This window comes from Hipposideros armiger, unplaced genomic scaffold (assembly GCF_001890085.2).
Source record: "Hipposideros armiger isolate ML-2016 unplaced genomic scaffold, ASM189008v1 scaffold_706, whole genome shotgun sequence".
Taxonomy (NCBI): domain Eukaryota; kingdom Metazoa; phylum Chordata; class Mammalia; order Chiroptera; family Hipposideridae; genus Hipposideros; species Hipposideros armiger.
Window position 1 is genome coordinate 643,583 of NW_017732056.1, and position 17,833 is coordinate 661,415.

A 17,833-nucleotide genomic window follows, 5' to 3' on the forward strand; every position below is an offset into this window, starting at 1 on the left:
TCGAGAACCCCCAAATCTAAAATCCTTAAGTCCCCGCTATCTATTGCAACACTCCTTTAAGGAATCAGATCATTTTATCCTAAAAGATCCTAGAGTCCCTTCACCATCCTATCTGAACGTCTGACCCACCTGCCCACTAACCCCCGCCATGCCCCTTGGGCCCCTTTCAGGAAGCAGCCCACAAGTCTCACCAACACAGTTTCCCTCCCTCAATGTGTAGCAAGGAAGTTAAGATAATGGGCTCCGGATACTCCCTGAGATTTGAGCAAGTGACTTATCGACTCTATGCTACAGTGTCCTCATCCTAAAAATGGGGACAACGATGATGCCGACTTCACAGGGTTACCATGAAGTTCCAACCAGATGGTGCACACAAAGGGCATGGGGGTCAAACTGGTACATGGCGAGTGTGGGGTGAGTGCTACGTTAGCGACAGTCATCATCATGCCCCCTGACACCGGTGAACAGGGAGAAACGGTTCCCATCCACTGATGACAACCTAGTGAGACCTGCAGGTTAGTTAGGATGTGGAGGGGTGAGGACAAGAAGAGAAAGGAAGCTCTCAGCTCAGAAGCACACTGCCCAGAATGCCACACATCCTCTCAGAAAGACAGAGGACATCTAGGAAGAGAAACATCTCCCCAGGACCCCACCCCACCCTTCATCTCTTCCCTCCATCCTGTTTGGCACAAAACGTACGGTATCAGGTCCTTTCTAGTGCTTCACACAAAAGAGCCTCAGGTCCTTTAAAAAGTAAAAGCCAACCAGAGCATGTCAGTGTCACCGACACATGGGCACCCATTTAAGCCAAATCCTTCAGACGTACTCTTTTCCTTAGGATAAAGTCCAAAATCCTCCAGGACCTGGCCCCTGCTTCACCCTGGCTTGGTCCCATCACTCCCCTCACTGCATACCTTATGCTCTAGTACCCTGGCCCCTCTCCAGGAGGGCAGCACTGGGGCAGCACACCCAGTGGCAAAGGGAACCAACTATGGAGCTGGACTTCGGTGCTAAAATCTTGCCTCTTACTTACTAGGTGTGTGACCTTGTGTGGCCCACCAACCTCCTTGTGTCTCAATTCTTCTTCTGTAAAATGAGCATACTAGTATCTATCTCAAAGAGTTGTTGTGAGTTAGCAAATTTAAAGGGCTTCAACAATGCCTGGCACACAGGCAGTACCATGTAATGCCAGCTATTATCGCTCTTCTGCTCACCTTGGCTTTCACTCATGCTTATCAAATCTTAGTTCAAATGTTACTTCCTCAGGGAAGCCTTCTCCTCAGGATTGCCCTGTATCTGTATTCCCTTCATACTCCATATCCCCTATTGTAACCCATGTCACACTGACAATTAACGACACATCATCTGTCTTCCCTGCTAGGTCATAAGCTCCATGAGATCAGACAAGGGTGGACCACAGGTCCAGGTATTCCTGAGATGCTCCTGGTTTATACCTGTTGTCTCAGTGTGGCGGGTTAGACTGGTGTTCAGCAAATATTAACTCCCCTGCCCTTAAGAAAGAGTATGCTTCCCAGCAACATGGATTTGTGCTTGGCCATGTGACTTCTTTGGCCAATGCAACACTAGCAGATATGATGTCAGTGATACCTTAAGAGGCACTGGGTTTCATTCTGTTCCTTCTGCTCTTGTGATTCACCATGAGAGGAATATGTCCTGAGTAGCTTCTGACCTAAAGGGAATGAGCAGACCTGTAGAGACCTGAATACAATCTGAAGCCTAGAACCAAGCCCAGCCAACCCTCAGCCTAAAGCAGAAGTTTTCCACTCAACCTACAGATACAGGAGCAAGAGAAATTAATGACTGTTGCTATAAGCTGCTGACTTTGGGGAGGTTTGTTGCGCAGCATTATTATGACAATAGCTGACTAGTGCAATCGGCATAATTATTAATAGTGCTCACTTTCACTCTCAAAAGTGTCCCAGGTAGATGATAAATTATCTAATCACCCAAGGTCAGGCCATATCTATCTTTCTCATCACTTTAACTCCAGCACCTAAAACAATGCCTGGAATAGAGACGGTGCTCAATAAATACACTGGGTTAAACTGAGCTGAGTTATATGTTCCCCTATATCTCTTTCCCAAAGCACAGAATCTTCTTCTCAACTGGATGGTGAGAGGTCTGAGTTTGGGGGCTCTGCCTTCTATTTCTTTCACATTGTCCCCATAGAGATGCTTCTGACTGGCTGCTGGATTATCAGAGGGCTTATCCTCACCATCCACAGATGTTAAATGTCCGGAGAGGGGCTAGTATATCCAAAGGGGGACATGATTTCACAGGCTATAATCGAAAGGGCAAATGACCATACGGTAAGCATGGAGAATGAGCAAACGTGAAAAGGAATGGATCCCAGCAAGAGGAATCTACATGAGGCATCAGGTGGGACTTCCCGGAGGCTGAATGCCCCTGAGTGGGGCAAAGAGACACTCTTGGTATGTGACTGATTCATTTCTCTTCACTGAGCAGCTTGCCTTCCTGCCCCAAGGCTGAGGCTTAAGCAGAAGAGCGCCCAAGGAAACATTGCCATTTTGCTAGAATTGATAACAGCTGGAAAGGAAGCCATTGCCCTTATCTTCCTCCAGACTAAAATGCCCAAATAACAAGTTCAAAATCCTAGTCCTCCAATTCCCTCTCTGCCTCTCTTAACAGTATTCAGTGGAATAGATTCTAAGAAAGAAACTGACAAGGTCAAACCAACAACCCTGAGGCCCTAGTCCTCAAGGAGGGGTTCCTGAGTCCCTTCAATGAGCTGGGTGACAGGCTGAGCACCACAACCCCTCCATGCCTGAGCCAACCATTCTGCCAGGGGCAGACAGCAATCTTTGGCGGTTACCCAACTACCCATGTCTTTGAATACCTTGAGATAATCCCAAGAAAGTACTGGAGGACAGCAGTCCCTCAGGCAGGGATCTTAAAGTTCCCCCTGCCCTTGCTTATGTCTGTGAATTCCAGACCCACAAAATGCTGTGGTTTTCCGTTTCTTAAACAGAGGCATGTGCCTGTGTGAAAAGCCTGGGCGTAACTGGCTAATTAAATTTAGCTATCTTGCGGTTGTTGTTTTAACGTGTGTTCTGCCGATGTTATTCAATGTGTTAAGACGTTTTGTGTTTATGTTGGTTACATACCCATGTGGTGTGGGTGGAGAACATCACTCAAGGGAATATCATTAGCAGAAACGGGGAGCTCAGGGGATTCCAGAGACACGTGGTGAAACAGTGGCTCATGGGATCAAAGAGTTGGGCTGTGTCCATGGTAACTCCTCGTCCACACACTAGTCCCCTCCCTCCTTCTAGGGCAAGATCGGTCCCTCAGATCTACCTCAGGTCCTTGACTCCCACAGATAGGATTGCACCTGCAATCACCAGCCTAGAATTTTTGTGGAAGAGTCACAAAGATTTCAGCTCTTTCTGTCAGGGCAAGGAACTGCACCAGGTCTAAAGGGGCCGAATGACTTGCCCAGAGTTTTGCAAGAGAGAAGGTGAGTGAAAAACTGAATCTCACCTCACAACTGGAGTATTTAAGTCCTGAAATCCTCGCAGGCTTTGTTTTGCCACCTGCCTTCATTCCAGAGAAAACACTCTGACAGATCTCCTTTTGTTTCCCATTGTCATGATCGTTTTGTCCAGGCCTCCTACCCCTACACTGTCTCAAATATTGGGTCGCTGAGAAAGTCATGACACATTTTTGCATTGAAAAACATAGAAAAATACGTCATGGCTTTTCCAACAACCCAATATCTCCTCCAACTACCTTCCATAGCCTCAATCAGAATCTTGTCAATCACCCAGCTATATTTCTCCTCTCCTTCACACCTCTGCTTTCTACTCAAAACTCACCTGTCCATAGTCTCATTTTTGTCTCATCAGTCACACTAAATGCAGTTGCTAACCCCTTCAAAACCTTTCACCATGACCTTGCCCTTCTACATTCAGCTGTGAGCATTAGCTCCCTTGTTGGGTGCTACTTTACAGCTCTGCCTCCATCAGAAGTGATTTTTGTGAGTCCCCTGTGTGTTTCATCATTACACTTCAAGCTTCCTGTTTTCCCCCTTCTTTGAGCTCTGACACCATATCCAGAATGAAGCCCTTGATGTAGGTAGTGCCTCTGTGTTGTTAACAGACTGTGAGCAATATTTTAAGAAAAATCTTTGATAATCTGGGTGTCTCATGAGCTCCCAAAACAAGTAAGGAGAATAAAATGCAGCTCTTCACAGAAAAGGCACTGCTGTATCATACTCACTCTGGTCCCATCTCTGAGGCTTCCTGAGCAACATTTCACTCTCACTGGGGAACAAAAAGAAGACATTTCCATGACAAAGGCAACCCTGAACAAAACCCCACACCCAACAGGAGCCCGACTCTAGGACAGGCTATGAAAGACTCTTACTGGGTGCAGAATGCTAACTGGCTCGGGTGTCTGGTTGCTGAATCTGCAACTGAGACCAAGCAGCAAATCAGAGTACAGAAGGAAGCTACTCAGTTAACAAAAGCAAAAAGTGACAGCTGACAACCTGACAGCATGGAAGAAGTCAGAAAAATAAAAGGCTCTAAGAAACAGAAATGAGGAATCAAAAACATGGCATTCTGGGGTTGCTTCTCAGAGGCACAAACAACTCTACCCAGCTAACACCCTGAGAGTGACACGTCACTCCCACTAAGCACAGAACGTCCACAATGATGACCCAATGGTAAAGCAGGGGTTGACTGTGGTCAGTCACCTCTGCTTACCAGCAGACCACACCTGTTTCCCCTCAGAGATTACTAATCAAAGAGATTATTAACCCTAGGTAGCTGGAAACCCAGCTCACCTGACATCCAACTGGATGGACCTCAGTGTCACCTTTGGCCACATGGCACAAGGAAAAAACATAGTTTCTGGAGTCAGACAGGCCTGCGTTTTAATCCCAGACAGCCTGGCTCCATAGCTTTGGGAAGCACCTTATCTCTCTGAGTTCAGTATCCCCACAATACTGAAGGTAAGGAGGTAAGAATGGAAGTAAGAATACCCACTCTGCAGAATCACTGGGAGGTGCAGAGCTCACATGTGCAAAGTGTGTTTGATTTACAATAAAAAAATACAGCCTTTTGATTACACAACATTTGTAGAAACTCTTGAGCTAAAGACTATATTCTGCTAGTTTAGGGGATATTATAATTTTCCCCTAGAGATCAGATAAGCAATTACTTAACCAAGCCTATATCTATCACCACAAGATTTGTGCAATGCTTTATCATAATCCTTGCGATAATATCATGGGGCAGGTAGGACAGGTGTTATGACCCTTATTTCATAGCTGAGGAAACTGAGGCTCAAGAGAGAATGGCTTGCCAGACATCACATCAACTAGAAACAAAGCTGGATTTCTTCTAATGCTTAACCCACTGCTCTGAGTCTAAAGGCACAGCCCCAGGCAAGTGCCTCAGGATTTGATAAACACGTGCACAGTTGCTCTATCCATCTTTTAATTTAGTAAGTACCGGCCTCATTCCTTCTCCATTTTCTTCCTGGAGTAGGGAGCCCTTGTTTGTCTCCATATGAATGCCTCTCCAACTCTTTGTTCACCCACATTTCCTTCCCTGAAATATTTCCAGTCTGGCTGAATTTTTCTTTGGGTGGGATGACCTAAGTCGGGCACCTGAGGTGTTACCGTGATTTGGTAGATCCCTTAAGTGATACAATCCTAAAACTTTTCCTAAGAATTTCCGGGGTCTGTGGGTGCTACAACACATCACATGAATGTTTCTAGAAAGTGTTACAGTCAACTCCAACAATTTTTGCCTAAGGCATAGCTGATACCCCTGAGCCCATCACAGATGACCAATTTGGGTGTCAATTTCTCCCAAGATCTTTTCCAAATGCTGTTTTCCTACAGCCTCACAGATACTTTTTGAAAATGTTCTCCATTAGTTTGTCCCTTCATTTCCCAGAAAAGTCCAGTGGTCATCCACAGCTTGGAGATCTGACTTTGAATATAAGCTCCTTGAGAACGGGGTCATGCTTAACTCATCTCCATACCCCCAGCACCAGCGTCTGACATACAGTCAGTGCAAACAATGTGTTGGCTTAACTACACCAGGTGAGGTGTGTGAAAGAACCCTGTCCTGAGTTTCCCAGGCCTGTAAGTCCCAAAGAAGATGATCGTGACCATGAGGCTGTTTGAAGAGCCAATGTCACATGAGGACATGCAGACAGTTCCAGGAGTGTTTTTGTGTGGAAGAAAGAAAGCTTAACTATATGAGAACTGTTACAGACACGAAATAGCTATTTTCAAATAATTAAAGGGCTGACCTACACAACAAGGTACCGTTGTTCCGTGGAGCTCCAGGGGACAGAACTGACACAAAAGGAGGGAAGTCAGCAGAGTTCTTGCTCTGTGACCATTTCTAGTGCCTGGAAATGTCCAACAGACAAACAAGCTGCCCCTGAGGCAAGGTGCTCCCTACAACAAGACAAGCAGAGGCTGGGAATTTGCTAAATAAATATGCTGTGAGAGGAACTCTTCATTCCTTCATTCCAGGGCCAGGCACTGAGGCAGCTGACCTCTAAGCTGACCTCTATGATGATATGGTTTGGTCCCAGGGGTCTGGACAACTAGAATTTATTGTACACAAGGGCCAAGGGGGTGTGAAATATAAAGCTTGTCATGTATTTTCAGACTAATCGCTTCTGATCCTCCTTGGGAAATAGAATATGACATAAGGGAGTCAAGGAAGCAATGAGCTAGTGAACCAAACAGCTCTTTCTTTTCCTACTCTGCCCATGGAATTCTGGGCAGCCATGGGGAATGTCTGTAGCCTCCTGGTCCCCTGGGATCTACCATCCATACCAACAGGAAGGAAGATTGAAAATTCAATCTAAAACAGGAACCACCATTGATGGAAGGCTGTTTTATGGCTTGGGACACCACCCTCAGAAGACCAAGATGGCCTGTGGATGCATGCAGTCTTGGACTAGATCTGAGAGCACCGTACTCCAACGCTGTATCCACTGACAAGCCACCGGCCAACTGTCTTCCCTCCGGGAGGGTGCAAACTGAAAGAGAGTGTCACTCAGTGGGGGAAGCTAGATAAACAGAGAGCAGGATAGATTTCATAAACAGCTGGATTTAATAGAAAGCCTGATTTATTTCTTGATCTGTAAAATGGGCTAGAATATATATACCAGCACAGAACATTACTTTCCTTGCGTCTGCCTTGCCTCAACCAGCTGCTGACTGCTTTTTAGCTCTGTCTACTCTGCCCCCACACCTTCGGAGATGAAAGAAAAATGTTCTCCAGGGCCATGAGATATTATTTCTTTCCAGCCTGCAAAAATGCTCCCCAGCTAAATCCAATATTTCAAATGCTGAGACCTGTGCAAATATCAAGGTCCCAGTCCCACACTTTACAGCCTTCTCTCTTGGATCCAGCCTCGCCTCCTTCCAACCCTGGATTCTCTGTTAACTTACAGAGGAGAGCAAGGGGCATGGGCCAGGTTGGCATAGAATCCATACATGTTAGGTTTGCAAGTCAAGGTTTTGATCTCACCACTCCCAATAAACATTCAGGCTTTGAGTCAAGGTATTTCTGCCCATCAATATCAGGCTAAACAATAAATCCATATACAGGGCAGCCCAGGCTGGCAATGAAGACACATTCAAGACCTTTAACCTCAGTCCTCCAGAAGGCAATGTTTCTAATTCAAGTGCCACTTCTTCCAGGAAATCTTCCCTTATTCCACTAGTAGCAATTACTCTTCATCTGTTGTCCCATACTGTCATGTTGGTACTAATATTATAGACCTTAAAAGATCTCCCTTCCTCCTGCCTTGCACATGTCTGTCTCCCTACATAACTGCAAGATCCTTAGGGCACAAACTTCACCTTAGTCGTTGCTGCACCACCCATATTTCTGAGCACAGAGACTTGCTCACTGTAAGTGTCAGTAAATGTTTATTGCATTGAGCTGAATGGCCTTTATAAATCCCAGTGAAGGATCAAGGAGGAGGCAGCAGGGCTCAGGAAATAATTAATCACGGGGTTGGTCAAGAACTTTCCTCTCCATTCCCTCCCTCAGACCAGCTGTGGCTGTTCCTTCCTGAGCCTGGCCTATCGAGAAGCCTCCTAAGAAAGAATCTGACTTCCTCTGTCTCCCTCCTGAAGGGATTAGATAGGTCCCATTTCAAGAGGGTACAGTGGGGCTCAAAGACCAACTGAGAGAGGGATGGATCAAATCACATAGGTTCCTCGTGGCCGCCGTGAAGAACTCTGACAGGAACAAGGACATCTGCCTTGCAGTAGTGGGAGGGAAAGCCAATTCCTGTGATGCCAGGGTTCTGGACAGGCTTTCCATGGGCAGGGCTGGAAAGAGCTGGGAGTCTAAGATGGTAGAGATGTGTACCAAGGTAGAGGCACAGGACCACTCTTCCTATCCACAGATGATGCCCAAAAGCTCTTGAGACAGTATGACCCCCCCCCAGACATCACTCTCAGGTCATTATGGAGGTGTTCGTATCTCAAGGGTTCAGGCCAGGACATTCCTAAGAGAACTCCAAAGCTGCCACGTGGATGGGTTTCATTCCCAGGTCCTGATTTTTAGGAAGCCTCACTCGTGACATGGGCATCCCTAAAAGAGGTGGGAATGGGTGAGAGCCATTTACCCCTGTCCAGACCAGAATGCTGGTTTGGTGCAGTGGGTGCTGCCCATGCATGGTCCCCTTGGTGAATCCCCCAAGTCAACAGGCTGCAATCCCCCTGAGCCCAGTAGATTTCTGGACCCTCATGCTGTCATAGGCAGGCAGTAGCAGGTGCTTAAAAATAAACTTTTTGTACCTCAACTTCAGCAAAGTACAGTTAGGAGCTAAGTCAAACAGGTGTTTAAACCCTATTTTGTCTCATCCCTATCAAAACCTCCAAGCTAAGAAAATCAGCTTATGAGCCAACATTAATTTTAGTGAAAAGACAGGTCACGGTCCTCACTAATACTGGGTCATACCTGTACAAATCCAAAAGGCCCCAGGTCCCCAGATTCCTCAGAAAATAAAGGCTGCTTCCCCTGTGATGTTGGGGTGTTAACCCAGAGTAGTGGAGGCAGAAATCTACTCCCCTGGCTGCAACGACCCTTGTACGGCTCTTAAGGACTAGTAGAGCCATTTCCTGCTTGCTAAGATATCATGTCCCCCACTGTCTTAGCCACAAACCTTTTTTCTGCCAGGGCACAAGTACTGCAGGGCTGAAGTTCCTGGAAGAACCTACTGTGAGTGAGTCCCTGCTGGATACCTCCCTATGGAAGGAACTTTCCAGGCCACTCTTACACACACACACACACACACACACACACTCACTCAGCTCAGGCCTGCAGGCCTGGAATTTCTACAACAGAGATAGAGAACCCTGTTGGGCTGGGAGAGACGCATCAGCTGTCTCACACTGCAGCCTGCTGGGCATGACTGAAGGTGCAGCAGGAGGAGACAGGGGTGAGGGGTGCAGGGAAGAGCCTCTTGCCTTCCCTCTGCCCCCTTCCAACACCTGGAAAGGAGCCTGTAACCCCCTATCTCAAGTTCGGGCTTGAAGGCTTGCGGGAGGAGAAGGATAGCTCGTCCTGGGGCTTTCAAAGTGCAAACAGATCTCCCACCCTGCTGAGCGACCAGTGCCTTCGAATGTCCCAAAGGCTTGGCATAGGAAGGAGCACTAGGACTCCATAGGAGGAACAGAAGCTCAGAGCTAAAAACGAGGAGCCGAGCGCCCGAGGAAATAGGCGGGAAATAACCTCTGCCAGGCCTTCGTATGAATTCTATTCAACTTGTATCAGACTCTCCTGCTTCTGCCCATCTTTCAACACAGACCACATGAGTACAATGTCTACATGAGGCACAAAGCGGGTACAGTTCACACTAGTAAGTTGTAATGGAATAGCCCCATCGCAGGGTGGGGCCAGTGACAGCTCAGGGAAGGCAGTCATGGGCAGTCCTGACGAGTCAGTGGTGGCAGGAAAGATGGAGACGTGAGGAAGAGAGACGTGGTGCTGAAGAAGCACCCAGGGGGCATGATGTCAGGCTGGGAGTGGGAAGTGAGAGCGGGCAGATGAGGAAGAGGGGGAAGGAGGTGACTTTGACAGAATCAGAGAAAGCGAGATGGGACATTTTGACGGGAGTGTGAAACGAGCTTAGGGTGGTGCCTGCTGCGCCTGGGTAGCTGTTCCCCACCCTTCCGCCCTTTTTCCCTTTTACGAGCCCTCCAGCTGCCTCATCTTGGCTTCCCTGTCTCTGCTTTCCCACCTATGCCCCTAATGCCTTCTCTCTCTCTCCCCTTCTCTCTCTCCCCACTACTGTCACTTTCTACCCAGCAGCCCCGTGAAGCCAAGTTCCATATACCACTGGGCAGAAACATCCCCTCACTCCCCCTACACACAGCTCAGTGTCCCCTGCCCTCCAGCCGGTATCTGAGCGATGCCTGAGGCTGTAGCCTTCCTGCTCCAGCCAAGCCGCTGGCCTCGCCCAGGGGCTGTGGGAGCTCCCTAGCCATCTGATCTGTGAGGACAGTGGACAGCGTCCAGCTCCACAGCACACCATGCCCCCGTCTAGACAGATTTGAGCTCTGTGCTCAGGAACTGCCGGGCCCCAGAGCAGGGCTCTGCTCCAAAGACAATTCTTCCCCTGCAGGTGAGGCTGCTTTGGTGGCCAAAACTGAGAGCATCTTGGAGCCATTTCCCACTTAAGCTGGCGACCAGTCACCTGAGGTCTCTGGGGAAAAGACGGGGCTCTCTGATAGGGAGAATTTTTATTTTTTTAATCATATTTTTTTTAAAAACGAATGAGTACTTGGAGAAAACAGGCGACAGAGTGGGTGGCCACTTGAGATGCAGAGAGGAAGATCAAAGCCTACCGAGCATGGAGGAAGCAGCCTTGGTGGGGCCCAGAGAACAGTCTAGGTGGCCCGTGCCTCAGAAAACGCAGCCAGGGACTGGGAGGTGCTGGGTGAGGAAGCCTTGGTCACAGGCACCCAGTGGCCCCGTCCCCGACCCAAGCGCTTTGGTTAACAGTCTTCAGCTGGAGCAAACACCTGTTGTCAAGAGACGTCCACCCGGTCTCCCAGTTCCCTGGGAGGGCCCTCACATCTCTGTGGGAGGTGAACCTGCCCAGACTGTGGCCCCCAGGCTGCTTTCTTCTTCCAAGAAGACGTTGGAATTCCTCCCTCTGGACTCAGTCCTTCTGGCTGCGGCCCCTCTCACAATCCCAGCCCAGGGCAATCAGCCAGGAACACTGTTTGTGTTTGCCTGCTGATTAATTAGTTCATTAGAAGAGCCACACATGACTGTGTGGCACTGAGTCCATTATTTCAGTCAGGGGGTCGAAAGTCATCTTTTCCAAATAAGCATGCTATACCCAATTTCCTCACAGATCCCTCAGTTCAGCCTCCCAGTTTAGGACAACCCAGACCCTGAAGACCAAAGAGAGACTTGCCCCTAGTGGGGCAAAGGAACTTGTCCCACAGAAACAGCCCCTAGTGGCCGGGCCTGGATGAGAATCCAGGCCCCAGACTCTCAGCCCAGTGCTCTCCCACGTCACAGTGTTGCCTCCCAACGTTCCAGCTGGGAAAGACGCTGGACTCTGAGAGCTCATTGGGTTCTTAGAGCCCTCAACCCATTTTATGCTAGTCAGACTTGCTGCATTCTAGAAATTTCTTTGAAAAAACTTTTCACCCATGTTCTGTAAAAGCTGGGGAAATTCTCAATATAACAGAACATCATTTTTGGGGGAGCACTGGAGGCAGAGATTCTAGGAACCAGCATCTCCTCCCTTCTAAGTTAGAGAAACCATTAAACGCCCACTTTCCCTCTCAGACCTGCCAGCTTATTCCTCATGTGATTCGCAAGGCCTTCCCCTCTCTTGGTCAACACGGTGGCCACTTGGCCACAGGTCTGTTTCACCCAGATCCTTCTCTAGGACTAATCTGAAGGACAATAATAAGAGATGAAACTCCATTCGCCCCTCCCACACACACGCAAAAGAGCAGGCAGGGAAAGCGAGACCACAGTGCTGAAGAACTTAAGATGGAAGTTATGGTATATCAGTCTACAATATCTGCTGCCCCACACAGCCTCCATTCCCCTCCCTGTCCCGGAGCTGCTTCCTGGACCATAGGACACAGGGCAGGGGAACAATACAACCTAGAAAAGCAGATCTCGCTGCCTAGCCAGCAGTCTTGCCTGGGGCCAAGAAGGTTGACAGGTATCTTTCAGGATTTGTATCTCTAGAGTCCTCCCAAGAGTCCCCACCCACGTCTTACCTGATGAGGTCAATAGGTTGAAACTTATAAAACACTCCGTAGCGTGCCCATTCTTGATACAGCAGCTAAACAAGAAAAACAGGGAAACAGATGAGAAGTGGTATGGGACTAACTGGTCACCTTTTTTGGTCCACTCTAGTAAGTCAAGATTTTCCCTCCCAAAGCCATCCTAATGGCTCCATCTGGATAACTAGAAAGGCATAATTGAATCCCCAAAGCCCAGCTTCTAGGAAAAGTCTCATGAGACACACAAGGGAGATGTCTAAAGTCGGAAAGTTATAGAAGCTGCCTTCTTCCCCCAAATAATTAAGGTGACCTGTATCACAGTCTGGAGCAGTGCTACACCTAGCAGTCATAACCCCTCATTCTTTATTCCCTTGTCTTGCTTAGTTTAGCAAGATGAGCCCTGGCATTCATTTATTCACTCATTTAACAAGTATTTATTGAACATCTACTATGTACCAGGCACTGTCCAGATATTGGACACAGCAGTAAACCAAACAAAGTTGCTGCTGTCATGGAGCTTATACCCTAGTATGTGGAGACAAATATAATATAAACATATAAGACTTATAAATGCCACTGAAGAAAAATAAATCAAGGTAAGTGAGTAGAATACGAAGGAGGTAAATATTTGGGTGCTATTTTAGACAGAACAACAAGGGACAATCTCTCTGAAGTGGTGACATTTGAGCTGAGACCTGAAGGAAGTGGGAAGTGCTCCAGGCTGAACGCTTTTCCTGTGCAAAGACCCTGCAAAAAAGAACACGTGGTATGTCCCGGGAAGAACAGGGAAGTATACGGCAGGGGCAGAACATGGGGAGAATAATGGGAGATAATGTCAGAAAGTACTGGCATTAAATACTGGCAGAAAGTCCAGGACTTGTAGGCCACGCTAAAATCTTTGGACTGTTAAGGAAGCCATTAAGAGATTTGCATCAATAGGGGATAAATGATTTCGATTATAGATAGCTCATTCTGGCTGCTGGTGAAGAACAGACTGAGAACTGGCATAAGAGTAGGGGGGCTATTGTAATAGTCCAGGGAAGAGTTGATTGTCGCTTGAACCATGGAGGTAGTGGGAGTAGCGAGAAGTCACTGATTCTGCTTAAATTTTAAAGGTTGAGTCAATAAGATTTACTGTTGGATTAGATATAGAGTGGGGGGGGGAAATGAGAACTTGGACTGAGCAATTGAGTAAATGGTGATTCTATTTACTGAAATGAGAAAGATTGTGGGAAGAATAGATGAGAAAGGATGGAACCAAGAGTTCAGTCTGGGATGTGCACATTTCAGATGCCCTTTAGTCATCCATGTGGGGATACTGAGTAAGCAGCTGGATATAAAAGTCTGGAGTTTAAAGGAGAGTTCAGACCAGAGATGCAAATTTAGTTATCAGAGAAGAGATGATTTGTAAAGTCATTAAACTATGGATGCAATCTCCAAGAAAGGGAGAGTAGGTAGAGAAGAGGCCTGATGTCTGGGCCCTGGGTGCTCCAATGCTTAGAAGTCAAGGGGCTAATAAAGAAGAGCAAAGGAGACAGAGGAGTAGCCGGTGATGTGGAGGAGAACCAGACGTGTGTAGTGTCCAGAAAGCCAAGGGATGGTGGGTTTTAATAAGAAGAAAATGGCTAGCTGAGCCAAAAGCTGCTGATGGGTCAGGTCAGGTGAGAATGGAGAAGCACCCATTGGATTCAGGGATTTGAAGGTCACTGATGACCTTGACAAGAGTAGTTTCAGTGGCAGGGTGGGGACAAAACCTGAGTGGAACACATTTTAGAGGTTAAGGGAGGAAATGCGCCAAAGACATCAGGCCATACTATCTTGTGATGGCAACTTTAGTAGAACTGACATGTGGGCAAAACCTGTGTATCAGTCCCAAGGGCAAACCACATTTTAGTTTCAAATACCTGGCTAGTGAGCTTCACAGATTATCCACAAGTAATTAAGTGATTTGGTAATGAACCATCGTTAGATATCATCTAGACATCCATGCTGAATAGATATTAGCACAGAATCAAATTATATGTCTAGAATTGATAGATTTATTACACAGTTGCTACCTTGTTAGGTTCTGTATTCTCCTTAAACATCACATCTCCTTACATAGCACACAGAACTCTCATAGAATTCTGTCAAGGAAAAGCTACCCCCATCAGGTATGTTGAATACCCAGTTGAACATCAGCCCTACAAGAAGCCATCCTTTAGCCTAAGAATCTTTGAAGATACGAAATGAAAATTGAAACCAGAATTGGCATTCCTATTTAATGGCTATTGGCTTTTACTGTCATAATCTCTCCAAACAACCAAAAGATAGAACCAGAAACTACACATATCCTGATAGAGCAAACTGCCCCCAAAGTTACCACCATCTGAAAAGCAGGAGGCCCAGACACAAGAGGACATGATGGGCAGAGGAAGATCTGAACTCATGAGTTTAGATGCTCCTCATTCCAGGCAGGTGGCTCCTATGAATCTTACTGTTATTATGACATCTCCTCCTCCCCCTCATGTTGAGTGTTTCTACTACCCTGGGTTTTTATTCTCTGTCCCCAGTGCAAACCCTGGACTCACCAGCACCTGGTTGTCACAGTGACATCATTTGCGGCCCCAAGAGAGGCCAGCTTGCGTCAGGAGATACGGGCAAAGCCTCCTCTCTTGAGGACTGCAGAACATCACAACCCACCTCATAGGCTTGCCCTCTAGAGAAAAGTCCTCTCCAATTCACCTGTCCAGCCAAAACCTGAGCCTGAGAGCACCTTCCTGCCACTGCCCTGGAGGGGAACACTAAAAATGCTTCAAGAAGCCCATATGGCTCAGTTGGCTAGAGCTCAAACTGAGAGCCAAGGTCACAAGCCTTACTCCTGGTTGGATCCCAGACCTGCTATAAGAAACCTCCAGGAAGTCCTTTTCTCAGTGTGGTACCCTGTAAGCACAGAGCCGTATCCATAGTTTGTGGAGATAAGTGAGGATGAGCTAAGAGAGCTGTTTGAGCTCAATGCAGACAGGCTAGATGGACACAGAGGAGGAAATCGTTAGGCAGCCATGCAGGAGAAAGATGGGAGGTAGGGAGCAGCACATCTGGGAAGTGATGCCGCAGTTTTGCCTGGACACCCATGTGGCTCTGGCCAGGCCAGCTCATACATCCTTGCAGGGGAGGCAGGGAAAGGATGGAGAATGCTTTAGACCCTTCCCTATCTTTACAAATGTGTAATTACACACATTAAGAGACCAAGGAGATCGTGCTAACCCCCAGCACAGACAAGCAGTCAGGGTGAAGGAAGGACTGCCCTGGAATCTCAGCCCCATGGTGATGAGTGTGGTGTAAGTAAAGTGCAGAAAGACAACCGCAGTAACTTGTAACAATCCCTTTAAACTTGCAGAATCGAGAACCTTCTAATGAAGCTCTTAGCAAACCCTCTTTGTCCCTTAGAGCTAAACCATGTCCTCTGCACCAACTAGCCAGGCCTGCAAGTAGCACAGTAAGGGTTTGCAGCTCTTTCTCGGTGGACAGTGCCTTATTTCTGGGGCCCGGGTGTAATCCCAGTCACGTCGGCCTGACCACAAACCTTTATGGCAGGAAGCAGCAGCCCACAGGGACCGCCCCACCTGATGGATCACAGCCTACAAGAGGCCAGCTCGGCTCCCAAGGGATCACATTTGACAGTGGGTCAGGTGGCTTAAGTGTTTCATGAGACTATAAAGGAACCCAACTGTTAAAACCATTTGCAATGCCAGAGTGCAGCAAGATGTTTGAGACTCATAGCATTCTCTGAGGCCACAAGCTCCTCAGAAGGCAGCCGGACCTGTGACAGACAAAAAGATGCCAACTGTAGCCAACATAGAGGCATTGATGGGACAGCGTGGGCCTGAATGGGCGAAAATAGAATTCTACTCCTAGATCCTGCAATGACCTGTTTGAACTTTGGGCAAGTCACTTCAACTATCCAGGTCTTCCCATGAATGCAATGGGCGCTGTACATGATCGGAAAAGGAATCCTCAAGTGAAACCAAGAAAAGTAGCTTTTTTGTCACAAAGACAGAACCCTTCTTTGCACACCTTTTACTGGTCACTTTATAACTATCCACAGAGTAGACAGTCATTTGCAAAAGCTGGAAAATCCAAGACCAAAGGTTTAAAAATGTTCTAATGTTGTGCCTTGGGTTCCCCCCATAAGAGCCATGGGAAGCCAGGGGGTGGTCAGAAAGCTTTCAGAGGATGCTAACAGTCACTCCCCTGAGATGCTTGAGAAAAATAGGCAGGTCTGGCTACTATGGAACCGGGTGGCTGCTGGCAGCCAGGAGGGACCCAAACACACCCACGCTGCTCCCTCTTCTTGCTGCCCTGCTTTCTAGGAAGGTGGGAAACCCCTGTTCTCCAGAGGAAGGGATCCTCTTTTTAATTACCCCCTGGGAGCCATGGGGGAGAGAGAGAGAGACCTCCAGCCACCAGCTGGTGCTGAGTACATCAAGGCTGCACAACTGCAAGAGGCAAGCTGAAGGGGAAGGAGACTGCGTTCTCGGGGGCCTCTGGACTTGCCTGAGACCTGCCTATGAGGAGCCTGGCCTCAGGGAAATCATAGAAATAGCCACAGATTGCAGGGAAGAGTGAAGGAGAGCATCCAGGTACTGGCAGGATGGGCAGCTGGAGGTGCCCTTGCAAATCATCCCGAAAGGTCCCCAGAGAGGAAATCCCACAGTGCAGCTCCCAACCCTTCTCCACATCCTCCAGCAACAAATTCAGGGGTTCTCCCTTTGCACCCAACCCAAATCTTGCAGTCCTCTCGAAGAACAGTAGACTATTGTAATGTAATACAAACAAATACATATGCTGCACGTATTCAGAGGGTTTGGCTCCTTCCTCTTTAAGACACCTTTTAGGCCCCACCCATACACCAATGACACTGCAGGAAGGAGGCCAGCCCTGTACTGAGAATTCCCCTCATTATACGTAAGAAGCCTTGTCAACCCTGCTGTAGAGCGCTGACCAGGGTTTTAGTCCTGATCTGACAAATATTTACAGACATTGGAACCAGTCTCCTCACCTTGCTGGGTATCAGTTTCCCAACCCACATAGACAGAAAAAAGCTTTGTCTCTCATTCATGATTTCTCTTATCCTTCATCATAGCACAGTGTATTTCCCTAACCATGACCTTGGCAGAGAAAAACAAGGACACAAGGACTGACTAGCAAACCCAAGAAAAGATGCAAGAAAGGGGCCTCTTGTCTTTCAAAGACACTCATCCACTTTCACCGAGGAACATCCTTTTGACATCATCTTTGGGAATTATACACCAAGATGCATTTCCACCCTAGCTGGTCTCTCCCTGCCTCCCAGATTCTACCCATCTGACAAGTTATGGTGCATAGTGGTGCAATAATTATGGTGCAATAAGTGTGGTGCAATAATTCTATTGGCCTAAGAAAAACATTTCCTGGAGGAAAATGTTTTTGTTAAAAGGTTTTGCTGTTGATAATAATATAGTTTATTGCAAAGACAAATACACATATTTTTTGGATAATCTACAATTTGCTTGTCTCTGC

The 17,833-nt window shown here is 47.5% G+C and overlaps 1 protein-coding gene across 1 annotated transcript in view; it reads right to left on the bottom strand.

Moving 5' to 3' along the window:
• ANO2 (anoctamin 2) overlaps positions 1-17,833 on the bottom strand; it is a 318,461-nt gene that overhangs the window by 184,219 nt on the left and 116,409 nt on the right. Inside the window, exon 11 of the mRNA XM_019627082.1 lies at positions 12,287-12,351. Coding sequence (XP_019482627.1) covers positions 12,287-12,351 — 65 coding nt within the window. The remainder of the gene's footprint in view (positions 1-12,286; positions 12,352-17,833) is intronic.